Source organism: Fukomys damarensis, unplaced genomic scaffold (genome assembly GCF_012274545.1).
Source record: "Fukomys damarensis isolate Sample0158 unplaced genomic scaffold, DMR_v1.0_HiC HiC_scaffold_33, whole genome shotgun sequence".
Taxonomy (NCBI): domain Eukaryota; kingdom Metazoa; phylum Chordata; class Mammalia; order Rodentia; family Bathyergidae; genus Fukomys; species Fukomys damarensis.
In genome coordinates, this window is record NW_022900945.1 from 50,199,827 (window position 1) to 50,213,011 (window position 13,185).

Sequence of the window (13,185 nt, forward strand, 5' to 3'; positions counted from 1 at the left end):
ACATCACGTAAATTTAGAGGTCATTTGGAGGAAAATCTCAAGTCTGAATTCTATATTTACTGGTCTGAAAGTGGCATTTGTTAGAATTTTAAGGCAAACATGGTGTCTCTTAGTCTTAATGATTGTTACCCCTGGTAGGGCATCCTCTGCTCTCTGTTATTCTTTTCCTTCTTTTTAGGGACCTTAACACTGTCTCTTAAGAGGTTGTCATGTTAGTCTGTTTGTGTTGCTTTTACACAGTGTCATAGACTTATATAATGAACAGAAATTTATTTCTCATGGATCTGAATGCTGGGAAGTCCAAGCATTTGATAAGGGCAGAAGGGCAAGAGAGAGACGAGAAAAGTAGCCTAATACAGCAAGAGGCCTCTTTGAAAAGGGCCTTGATTCCACGCACAGTGAGCAGTCTTTGGGCCTAATGACTTCATTTTCTTTTCTTTTCTTTTCTTTTTTTCTGTATTGGGAATTGAACCCAGGGTCCTTCACACTGAAATACATTTCTAGGCCCCTCTCCTTTTTTTGAGATGGTCTCACTCTGCAGTTCAGGCCTTAAACTGATTATGTATCCCAGGCTGGCCTCAAACTTGAGGCAATCCTCCTGTCTCAGCTCTCGAATGTTGGAATTACAAGCATGCACCACCACACCCAGCTTCTAGGCCTTTTTATTTTTTCTTTTGAGAGAGGATGTTACTTAGTTCTCTGGGCAGTACTTGAACCTGTAATCCTCTTACCTCAGTCTCCCAGAGGAGTGAATTATAGGCTTGCGCCACCATGCCCAGACCCAGCCTGATCACTTCTTAAAGCCTCTACCTTTTAAGATTATCACATTGGCAACCCTTGGAATTTGGAGAGGACGTAGCCACCCTCTAAAATGGTCCTGTTTAGAGTTTCTATCCTTATAAATGACACTTTTTAAAAAGTTTACTAAACTTTTTTTTACCCAATTATAAGTTTGGCTCTGTTTTACCCAATTACAAGTTTTGATGCCAAATGGACACTACTTTGAAATAAAAAGTTAATTCATGTTATAGGATTGTAATGACCAGCAACCTTGGTTACCTTGTGACCTCATAATCTTTGGTAACTTCAGCTCCTTATTTGATGAGCACATAATGTAAAAGTGTAAATTGGTTATTGGAAACATTTTGGCTTTTATCTATTTCCATAGTTGAATATTTGGAGAACAGTGCTCAACAAGCAGAGTAGGCAAGACTGAGTCAGCATTTTAGAAAGAAACAAGAAAAAGTGGGATTGCAAAAAATATTATTAAATTAATTTTAATGGATTATTTTGTTTCATTGATCACTTTTTCTTATTCTAAGAGCAGTATTTTTATAGGATCATTCCCCAAATAAAACAAATACAAGAAGAAAATGAATAATAATCCTACTCCTACATTAACACGTTTCCACCAGCTTGAATCACCTGTGGCATATGCATGACTGGTGGTGTAAACAGATCTAATCACTTTTATTGGTAGTTTTACTAACAAAATTAATAAAAAATCTGCCTGATGGGACAGTCATGCGTGTGCTTCTGGTGGTTCAAGCCACCCAGCAGTGAGACATAGGCATCGGGCCCTGTTGTGAATGTGTTAATAATTTGCTGTTTGTGCCTGTGTGGCCATATCCTTTGCTGTGCATGTAAACACTAAAACATCCAGCAATACCTCAGTGCATAAATGCTTATGTTTGCAAACAATTCAGTTCTCAAACAAAAGTGTTTGACAGAATTTTGCTTCCATTCACAAACTCTACATTGGGGCACAAACACAGGCATCTTCCCACACAAACACAGATGTGGCCATCTTCCCCCAAATCATAAGTAAATTAAGTTTGTAAACTGAGTTACCATGGTATATGCATATGTATTTAAAAAAAATAAAAATATTTACTATTTTAAGTATCAAAATACAGTATGTGCATATAGTAGTAGATATATAGAAACATCCTTAGATACTGTATTTTTCTAATTAAAATCATATACCTATGTAAAATATGGCTTTCTCGCTTTGCTATATTTTTCTGATAATATAAGTTCTTGTTAGTGTCCGTTTAGAGTTTGGTTTTGCCTGACCTAATACCTGTTGTTACAGTTTCTTCTAGTCTCTGTTCTTGGTATTCCCATCTGATTCTGAAAGTTTAAAGAATTTCTTTCCATTTTGAGATATATAGCAGAATGTCCAGAAAGCTCCAGACATCTTGATATCTTGTATCTGATGCACCATAAAGTTTTACAAAAGGATGTTGTTTTAGTATAGAGTCTTACCTCTTGCTTGTAGTAGAGGGCTTCTCAACTCTGATGCTACAGTTTGGGCTTCTCAGCCTCCATGAGTTTGTGTAAGGTCTCAGATGCTTCACAAAACTCCCGACATAGGTCATAACACTACCAGTAGATTGAATAACAGTAACTCTATTGAGAACTCATGTAATGCATCAGAGTTCAGAGTTCACAAAATGACCTCCCTCGCCCTGCCCACTTCCTTTTCTCCTTCCCTAAGAGCCTCTGCCCCTGCCTTTCTTCTGTTTCTCTCCTTTCTGCTGTCTCCTTTCTGCTGTCTCCTTTCTCTCCCCCTTTCTTTCCCTTTTCAGTGCTGGGGATCAAACCCAGAGCCTCTTGTATGCTTACATCCTTCTAACAGTGTCTTCTTCACAATATTATTATCCTTTTCTTTGAGTTGAAACTGTAGAAGTATGATTTCCCACATCAGGGGATACTTCTGAGCCTTCTGACTGCATGTGCCATGGTCGTTCCATTAAATCCTGTTGCTCTTTGTATGAATAAAGGTTGGGATGGGTAACTCAGTCTTGCTTCCAGAGATTTGAACTTTTGTATTTATGTGTTTGAGTTCTCAGTGGTCTTCAGTCTCCTGTTGACTGGAACTCCCATACAGAACAGCCTCCAAGAGCTCTACTCCCTCCTCAGTTTTGTGGAGCCTGATCTGTTTTCTAAGGAGCAGGTGGAAGATTTTGTTCAGCGTTATCAGGATATTGAGAAAGAATCCAAGTCAGGCAAGTTCCCTTTCTACGAATCTTCCCCAAGAGGTCCTGATGCAGAAACTGTGCTGGTTCATAGCAGTTACAGATAGAAAAGAAAGAGAATCAATAACTAAAGTTGCCCTCCAGGAAGATAAAGAGCCACAAATGCAAGCCACATTGTGTTGGATTCTTCATGTTGATTCTAGTTATGCTCTATCTGTGAAGGAATTATTCATGAATTATTAAATGATTCTACACCAGGGATTACTTAGTTTACTTTTGAAAGAAGTAGAAAATTCCTGCTGATTTATAGACCCCTCCATTTGTAATGTTTAAAGACTTTGTTAATTTTCCTTTCTTCTTCCCAAGGTATACAAGTAAGTGGGTGCTGTAGTCCTAAACTGTTATTCAGCATTCTGCATTACTGCTGTTTCTTTTGAACACTGCACTGAAACCAAAAGTGTGAGATGAATGGTAAATGAAATGGAAGGATGGAAACTTGTCATTTGTGTAGCTAGTGGCTTTCTTTAGTACCTTTGCCCTCTGCCTTGTAGATTTATCCCTATGATATTTATCCCTATTCATCTCTATAATATTATCCTAGGATAATTATTCAAAACAGATGGCTGATGTGCCAACTGGTGACTACATGTGTGTTGGATGAGTAGAATTTGGAGGGTTGTCTCACAATGAAAATCCCCATTTTATAGTCTAAAGACTACTTAGGGAACTGAACCTGCCCTTCATCCTCCCATATTTAGAGTTGCCATACGTTAAAAGTAAAGTAGTATTGCCATACATTAAAAAACTACTCATTGTTTATCTTAAATTCAAATTGAACTAGTGACTGGTATTGTTATTATTTGTATGTGGCATTCCTACATATAGTGAAGCTCTAATCAGAGTAGTTTTTGAAGTTCAGGATACTTGGTGAAAGAATAGGGATTTGAAGTCAAAAGAATCAAGTTTGATTGCTGGCAGCATTTACATTCAGCTTGGAAAAGTAGTTTAATTTCCTTGAGCCTCACTGAACTCTGCCATTAAAATAGTGACAGTATACTTAACTTGCTCTGTGTTTCTAAACTGTTATGCCATTAATGAGATTAATACAGAAACACCCTGGAAATAAAACAGATTCCTGAAAATGAGATTATTGGTAAGAATCAGATTCTTCAAGTGTTCTTAGTTCTTGGGTTAGGAACCAAAAACCAATTCAGAGGGTGTTGGAAAGAACTAGTAAAGGAAGAAATACCAATGGTTTTCAACTTATGGCAGTTCAATTTATGATTTCTCAACTTTATTGTGTTGCAAAAGCAATACCCATTCAGTAGAAGATAAGCTTTGAATTTTGAATTTTTATTGATACAAAATATATATACATGTTTATAAGCTACAATATGTTTTGATTCATGTATGTGTGGGTTGATTACCTCGGGTAATTATCACAAACATTTCTTTATAGTGAATAAATTCAGAATCTTCTAACTACTTTGAGATATATAATGCATAATTATTAATTAAAAATTCTTAATACCAAAAATCATTAGGGAAATGAAAAACAAAACCATGATGGGACATCAGCTTATCCTAGTGAGAATAGCTATTACCAAAAAGACAAAAGATAAATGCAGGAGAGGATGTGGGGAAATGGGAGCTCTTATACATTGCTGGTGTACAACCATAATACTGGTAGTAATGTAAATTCGTACTGTCATAATAGAAAACAGGATGGAGGCCCCTCAAAAAACTAAAAATGTAACTGCCATCTAACCCAGCAGCCCCATTACTGAGTATGTACCAGAGGAAATTAAATCAACATGTCAAAGAGACATCTACACTCTTATATTTATTGTGGCACTTTCCCCAGTAACCAGAATACAGCGTTAACCTAAATATCCATCAACAAATGCATAAAGAGAATGTGGTATGTGTAGGCAACAGGATGCTAGTCAACCATATAAAAGCCTGAATCTTGATCTTTTCCCAGGCTGGATATGGGGTAAGATACTCTCTTGAGATGCTGGGTGATAGTCCTAAGTCACAGATCCCCAGCCAGCCAGGTGATCATGAGAGTGAGTAACTGACTCTACAGGATTCTATGTTGCTGGTGTTATTTGGATACAGGTATTCAATAAATTACATGAACTATTCAATACTTTTTAATAAAATAGGCTTCGTGTTAAATTACTTTGTCCTACTGTAGACTAATGTAACTGTTTTAAGCAGGCTATGTTAATTTATAATGTTAGATAAATTAGGTTTATTAAATGCATTTTCAGCATAGGTTTTCAGCTCTTATGGGTTGGTTTATAGGGACATAACCTGTCCAGGAGCATTTGTACTATGAGAAATTTCTGTAGTGACCTAGAATGCACAATTAGCATGAAAATGAGAAACAAAAATGGGTTATTTATTGTATATTCTCTAGTAGTTCAATACCTTCATCCTCCTCTTGTCCCACACTCTTGTATTTCTTTTTCTTAACACAGCAAGTGAACTGCACAGACTCTTGCAGCCATTTCTGTTGAGGCGAGTGAAAGCGGAAGTAGCTACAGAGCTTCCCAAGAAGACAGAAGTGGTGATATACCATGGGATGTCAGCATTGCAGAAAAAATACTACAAGGCCATTTTGATGAAAGACCTAGGTAATCAGAGGGCACTTGTTCAATTTAGAAAGTAAATAGGGATTTGATTTTCATGCAGAGGCATTGTATAATCACACTCACTTTGTATTCTGAATGGCACTCAGGTCAGCGCAGGGAGACCATGGTAGAGTAACTTTTGTGTAACTCAAATAGGCATCACAGTGGTGAAAGTTCTGTTTCCTCTCATTCAGTTTTCCTTATTGCCTTTTGCCTATAATTAAAATACTCCCAAATGCTCCTGACATGCTTTTTATCCTCCCACCCTGTCAGATGATTAACAGATTATAAGTATTGAATCAGATTGGGATTGGGAGTGGAAAGGGAGAGACAGGAGTGCAACAGTCTGATTTATGTATGTATTTTTTGGCTTTTTGAGGTAGGGTCTCACTATGTGTACTTCAGGCCGGCCTTGAACTCACTATGTAGCTCAGGCTGGCCTCCAATTCTTGGCTCTCCCCGCATGTCAGCCTCCTGAGTGCTGGGATTATAGGTGTAAACCACCACATCCAGCTCTAATTTTTGTTTTTGTGGGTTGTTTTGTTTCATTTTGTATAGTCCTTTGACTCCATGACAGTTAAAAAGGGAAATTTTGCAGAAAGAGTATCAAAATACTCCTCAGTTCTATTTATAGTTTAGATTTCCTTTTCAAAACAAATCAAAGGTTAAGAAAATTTCATATGAATGTGCTGTGAATTCTAAATGCAGTTCATTGCAGTTTGGGAGGTGAGTAAAAGTGTGAGGGACATTCTATGAAATGAGTAAGGTTATTCATGGAAACTTTTAAAAATTTCAGATGCATTTGAAAATGAGATGGCAAAGAAAGTTAAACTTCAGAACATCTTGTCCCAGCTTCGAAAATGTGTGGATCACCCGTATTTGTTTGATGGTGAGGCAGTCCCCCTTTTCTTCACATTATTTTTCCATTTCCATTTCTTCAATGTTCTTCAATTTACTGGAATATAATATTTGTGGTAGTTTCTTGTAATCCTCTGTATTTTGGTGATGTCAGTTGTGATTTTGCTTTTTTCATTTGTAATTGCTTTGATATGGGGTTTTTTCTTTGCTTGTTTGGGTGAGTTTGGATAAGGGTTTATCACTCTTATCCTTTCAGAGAACCAACTCTGGTTCATTGTATTTTTTATTATCAATTTCAGTATTTTCCCCTCCAATCTTTATAATTTCTTTTCTTCTGTTAGTTTCAGGTTTGGATTGTTCTTGTTTTTCTAGGACACTGAGATTTTTCTTTAGGTTATTTATTTGAGATCTCTCTATTCTTTTAATATGTGCATTCACGACTATAAACTTCCTCATAAAACAGCTTTCATTTTGTCACATAGGTTTTGGTATGGTGTGCTTCCTTGTCATGTGATTCTGGGAAATTTTTATTCCCAGAGTTCTTCTGTGATCCATTGTTTATATAACAATGTATTATTCAATCTCCTTATGTTTGGATTGTGTCTGTCATTTCTTTTTTGGTTTATTTCTGACTATATTCTGTTGTGATCCAATACTATATAGGGGATTATTTTAATTCTTTTGTACTTATTTAAGCATCCTTTATAGCCTAAGATATGGACTATTTTGGAAAAATTTTCATGTGCTGGTGAGAAAAATGTGTTCTATTGTTGCGGGATAGTATATGGTAGATATCTGTTAAATTCATTTGTTCAGTGGTGTGGCTTCTCCCCACAGAGCGTGGGACTTCTGTGTCCTTTCCAACCCAAGCTTATGTCTGCTTAAATTTATCAGGGGGTCTGTGACTACCCTGCCCTCCCACCCCCACTGTGACTGTGTCCCACCCAGTCACTGCTGTGGTGTGACCCTGGGGACCCTGAAGTGTAGTTGTTCTGTGACTTCTGATTCCTGGAGGAACTGAGTCTTAAATTATAAATCCCTTCCCAAAATGGCCCTTTATCATCACTCCCAAATATGGCAGATGTTTCAGTGAATTTCTTTTCCAACTCTAGCCTGCTATGCAGAAGGATTTACTTTCAGAGTAACCCCACCCTCCACCATATTTGAGGCTTACAGTGATCATGAACTTTTCTTGTGGCTAGAGCTGCTGATCCAGTCTGTTATTTATCGCTGGGCTTCAGACCATCTCTGGGCTACCTACTCATTGTGGAGACAGGACCTCCTCCTACCTGGAAGCTGAAGTTAGCTTTTCAGGCTGTTTTATTCTTTTCTTTGCGTTGTCTTCAGTTTCTCTGTGATTTCTAGTTATCTTGTCCCCTCTTTGTAGATTCCCAGAACTCTATATCTTTTTCTCTTAGCTAAGTTGCTTGCAAGGAGTCTCAGCTCCTGGTATCATAGTCAGTGTTTTGCAGATGGCTTTTACTGTGCCATCTTTAATTCCTAAAAATTGTACTGAATCTTTTTTTTTTTCTTTTGATATTCAGGATCAAACTTGGGACCTTATACTTGGGAGGCAGGCGATGGCATCATTGAGCTAAATCCCCAGCCCTGTGCTGAATCGTAATTAGATGCACATTTTTCTTTTAAGGGTGTGTGTGAGGGTATTGGTAACATGTAGATTCCACTTAGCATTCCACACAGTCTGTCTTCCACTTTCTAGAGACCCTGAAGATTTCAATTTTGGATCTTTTGGATCTTTGGCGTTATCCTGTGCCTCAGTTTCCTGAAGAGTGCTGTTAGGCTTTTGGTTATACTGGCCTGTGTGATTGGTGTTAAGTAGCACTGAGACTATCATACAAAGAAATGATGAAATGCTGCAAACATGAGACTGGGCATATTTTCCATTAGAGGGAGTTTGGGTTCTGTTGCTGTAAGCTAACCTTTGTCTTTTCTACTCGTGGCATCTTTGTCATTAGGGCACATTATTGTGAGTTTGTTCTTTCTTTTGCAGGTGTAGAGCCAGAACCTTTTGAAGTTGGAGACCACCTGATTGAAGCGAGTGGGAAACTTTACCTGCTAGATAAGCTGTTGGCTTTCCTGTATTCTAGGTAGGTAGTATTACTGGGAGACTGGCTCCTAAAATGGTGAGGTCCTAAAACCATGAGGAACTGGCAGCCCACCTTGATTGTTTGTGCTTTTTTTTTTTTTTTTTTTTTTTTTTTTTGTTATTTTGTTTGTTTTTTTTTTTTTTTTTTTTTTTTGAGATGGGGTCTTGTTATATACTCCACAGTGATTGTACCAGTATATACTCCTACCAATAGTGGAGAAGGATTCCTTTTTCCCCACAACCCCACCAGCATTTATTACTGGTTGATTTCTTGATAAAAGCCATTCTTTCTGGAGTGAGATAGAATCTCAGAATTGTTTTAATTTGCATCTCTCAAATGACTAGTGATGTTGAGCTTTTTAAAATATATTTATTTGCCATCTCAACTTCTTCATCTGAGAAGTATCTGTTCATTTCAGATGCCCAGTTTTGGATTGGGTCTTTAAATTTGGGGGTCTGATATTTTTGTTATATATTCTAAATATTAGTCCTTTGTTTGAGGAACAGCTAGCAAAGTTTTTTTCCCCCACTCTGTGTGTTGTCTCTTCACTCTGTTGGTGGTTTCTCTTGCTGTGCAGAAGCTTTTTTTAATAAGATGAGATCCCAGTTGTTGATTCTTAGGGCTATTTCATGTCTGATTGGGGCTTTGTTCATAAAGTCTTAACCGACACCTATGTCTTCAGGAGTTCTACCTATTTGTTCTTCAGACAGATTTAGTGTTTCTTTTTTAATATTTAGGTCTTTGATCCATTTCACTTTTAGTTTAGTGCATGGTGAGAGATATAGGTCTAATTTTAGTCTTTGGCATGTAAAAAGCCAGTTTTTCCAGCATCATTTATTAACGATGCTCTCTTTCTTCCAGTAAAGATGTTTGGCTGAGTGTGTTTGGAGTTGTTTCTGCATCTTCTGATCTGTTCCATTGATCCTTAGGTCTTTTTTTTTTTTTTGCTAGTACCATGCTGTTTTTATCACTGTAGCTTTGTAATATAATTTCCAAGTCAGAGATTGTGATGCTCCCTCCCTTACCTTTGTTGCCCAGAATTGCCTTTGCTATCCTAGGTCTCTTCTGGTTCCAAATGAATTTTAGGATTGTTTTCTCTAATTCTGTTAAGTATGCTGTTGGTAGTTTGATCAGAATTGCATTAAATCTATATAACAATTTTAGGAGTGTAACCATTTCCTTCCCTTATTTTGGTATCAAGGGTAATGCTTGCTTCTAGGAATGACTTTGAGAGTATTACTTCCCTTTCAGTTTCATTAAAGAGTTTGAAGAGTAGTGGCATTAGATCTTCTCTAAATTTTTTGTAGCATTTAGTAGTGAATTTATCAGGAATTTTTTTTTGTTGTTGGTAGTTTTTGCTTTGGTACTAGGAGTTGAACTCTGGGCCTCGTGCTTGCCAGGGAGGTGCTGTAACACTGAGTTACATCCCCAGTCCCCTGTTGGTAGTTTTGTTTTTTGTTTTTTGTTTTTACTTCAATTTCATTGAATGATATTGGGTTATTTAGAATTTTTATATCATCTTGATTCAGCTTTGGTAATTCCTATGTATCTAGGAATTTGTCCATTTATTTTGTGTTTTACATCTTATTAGAGCACGGGTTCTTGTAGCAGGTATTGCTGATCTTCTGAATTTCTGTAGGATCTGTTGTGATTTCCCAATTCATTCAACCAAGCATGGATTTGAGTCTTTTCTTTCCTATTTATTTTATTTTTTGTTTTTTTGAGACAGGGTCTCACTGTGTAGTTGAGACTGACCTGGAACTCATTATGTGGCCCAGGGTGGTCTCGAACTCACAGCGATCCTCTTGTCTCAGCCTCCTGAGTGCTGGGATTACAGGTGGGCACCACCAGGCCCGGCTTCTCTTTCCTATTTTTGATAAGGTTGGCTAAGTGTTTGTTTATTTTATTTAATGTTTCAAAAGAACTAACTTTTCAATTCATTGATTCTTTGTATCATTTACTTAGTCTCAATTGCATTGATTTCTGCTCTGATCTTTATAATTTCCTAGCTTGTATACATTTTGGATTTAACCTGCTTTTCATTTTTTAGAAGTTTGAAGTTCAATATTATCTTATTTATTTGAATTTGTTTTGTTTTTTTCTGATGCGATAATTCAGCACTACAAATTTCCTTTGTAAGATTGCTCTCTTCTTGGCATTGTCTTTTTTTTTTCTTCTTCCTTTTATTGAGGTTGTTGGTACAATCTAGGTATACAATACAATTACATTCATCATTGGGATTCTGTACCTTCACATAATAGGTCTTGATTCTCATTTTTCCCCTTGTCCCTGCCCTCTCTTCACCCCCTCCTCCCCTCCCCATTTGCAAACACTTTATTTCCATTTTTTCAGTTTCTCATATTTTTTTCCTCTCCCTTATTACCTTTCCCCCACCCTTCCCACTTTCCCTACACCTTTAGCCCTTTACTTCCTATTTCACATTATTAATTATCTCATTAGGATCCTGTGTACTATTGTAGTTTTTCACACCAAAGAAACTATTTGGTATTTCAGTTAAAGAAATCTCTGTATGAACATTAAAAATAGGGAATCCTAAAATAAAACTAAGAAGGAAAGTAAAAGAGAAAAGGCAATGATGTAACATCAAAATAATCCTAAATTGTGGAGATGAAAATGGTCCCTGAACATATTTAAATTGCTTCTCGCTCTTATAGTCTTATCTTATTCTTTTTTTCATTATTTAGACATTATTTAGAATACTTTATTAGTTTCTGTAATCAAACCCACGTAGATATGACCTTACATATTTAGTACGATGTGTTACCCCTGTACACATGGAAAAAAATCAAAATAAAGTAACATTTCTAGACCAATATGTTTGTCTATTTCTGTACAATTGGCATTGTCTTTTAATTGTAGAAATTGTCTGATTTCTTCTTTAATTTCAAAATTATTTGGTTGCAGATTTGACAAAATTCCCCATGTCTGAACTATGCAAGTTAAATGATTGCATGTCTTAGTGTATTTTTTTGCCTTTGCTATACATTCCAAAAATGTGTCAGAGTTGGAGAATAACCCATAAATATCACCGCCTTACTTTTTCATTGCAGAGACTTAGAGAGGTCATGTGACTTGATCAAAGTCATGTGGCCAGCAAATGGCAGAGATAAGATTAGAGTTGAGGTCCTCACCTGCAAGTTCAGTGTTATTTCCACCTATTTTGGGCTTAAATCTTGTAGGCATTCTCTATAACTTTTCCTCTTACACATGCAACAAGTTTAGATTAAGTTAGTTTTCTTAATGAGAATATTATTTTGACAACACTATGATTCTTTATGAAATTTTAAAATAATGTGTCTAAGCCTAGAGCCCTAATGTCAGTCTTAATAAAATCTATAATTTTGCCTTCTTTCCTATCCCCTCCGTACATATAAGTTTTTTCATGTCATGGGAAATGAGATGTCACCTGCCCCTTGTTTCTTTAAAGTGATGTTTCTCAGACTTTGAACCAGTGTCCCATATACAGTAGTGGCATTTATTCCCAGGGAGCTGTAGGTAGCCGACCATGAGTTCTTCAGGGTCTCATGACCAACACACGCACATGCATTTAAATTTTACCTTTTACTCTTCATGTGTTGTATATAATTTGCTGTTAAAATGAAAGGTTATATTTCTTTCCATTGAGTGGATTGACATTGCAGGAAGGGGCTCCTTGGTTATTTTAGGGTTTCGCATACCCCCTGGTACATTTTCACAGCCTCTGGGAATACTCCACGCTGGTCTAAGAACTGCCTCTTTGAAGGATACTGCTGCACATAGAGGCATATTTTTATGTAAAGTATTCAGAATTTTTGAGAAAGTCTCTGTAAACTATATGACATAGTTCTACTTTAGCGTTTCATTATTTATAAACTTGTATTTGTTAAGTTTTGCCTGAGGGAGACTCACGTTGGACACTACTCAAGTTGGCAGTTTCTCCTTTTTGTTTCCTCCCCAGGGGCCATCGGGTTTTACTTTTCTCCCAGATGACCCAGATGTTGGATATTCTTCAAGACTATATGGATTACAGAGGTGACTCTCCTTTATCACTACGTTACCTGAGCCTTTTTTAGATTTGATAGTCAGATGGGTCCCTGAAGACTAATACGAGGTGTGATGATGTTAGAGAGGAAAGCAGTGCAAGAACTTTACTCAGAATCAAAAGAAGATTAAAAAGTAAAGATTGTGGAGAGTGCTGTGTGAAGCAGGGGTTGATAGTGAGGTAGAGATGCATAAGCAGAAATAAATATCCACATTCCTATCACTTACGTGATTCAGAATTGTGGGCAATGGAGCAAATGTTGCAGAAATGTTGAGAGTTTTTGAAAATGTGTGATAAATTTAGAGTTTAAGTGACAAGAACTTTGTTTTGTTGTAACAACACTTAACATTTGAGCACTTATTTGGGATTAGTAAAAAGATGAATGTTAAAATTATGGAGGTGCCACAAAGCAAGGAGACTGAAGGGTAATTTCAGTTATTTGTATATAGATAACAGGGAATGTAGGGAAAGGACTCTGTTTAACATATAATAAAATTTATGTGGGAGAAAGGGGAAAAGCTGTAACATTGGTTGAGCTTGAATCCAGTAGTGAAGTA

At 36.8% G+C, this 13,185-nt stretch overlaps 1 protein-coding gene across 4 annotated transcripts in view; it reads left to right on the plus strand.

Annotated features, from left to right (window-relative positions):
* Nucleotides 1-13,185, plus strand: part of Chd1l (chromodomain helicase DNA binding protein 1 like) — a 99,901-nt gene that overhangs the window by 9,587 nt on the left and 77,129 nt on the right. For all 4 annotated transcript variants that reach the window (XR_004515066.1, XM_033758252.1, XM_019207349.1 and 1 more), the window contains exons 6-10: nt 2,849-3,011; nt 5,468-5,623; nt 6,417-6,509; nt 8,490-8,586; nt 12,545-12,618. Coding sequence is in view for 3 of the 4 variants with exons in the window: in XM_033758252.1 (XP_033614143.1) it covers nt 2,849-3,011; nt 5,468-5,623; nt 6,417-6,509; nt 8,490-8,586; nt 12,545-12,618 (583 nt within the window). In the remaining variant the exon portion in view is untranslated. The remainder of the gene's footprint in view (nt 1-2,848; nt 3,012-5,467; nt 5,624-6,416; nt 6,510-8,489; nt 8,587-12,544; nt 12,619-13,185) is intronic.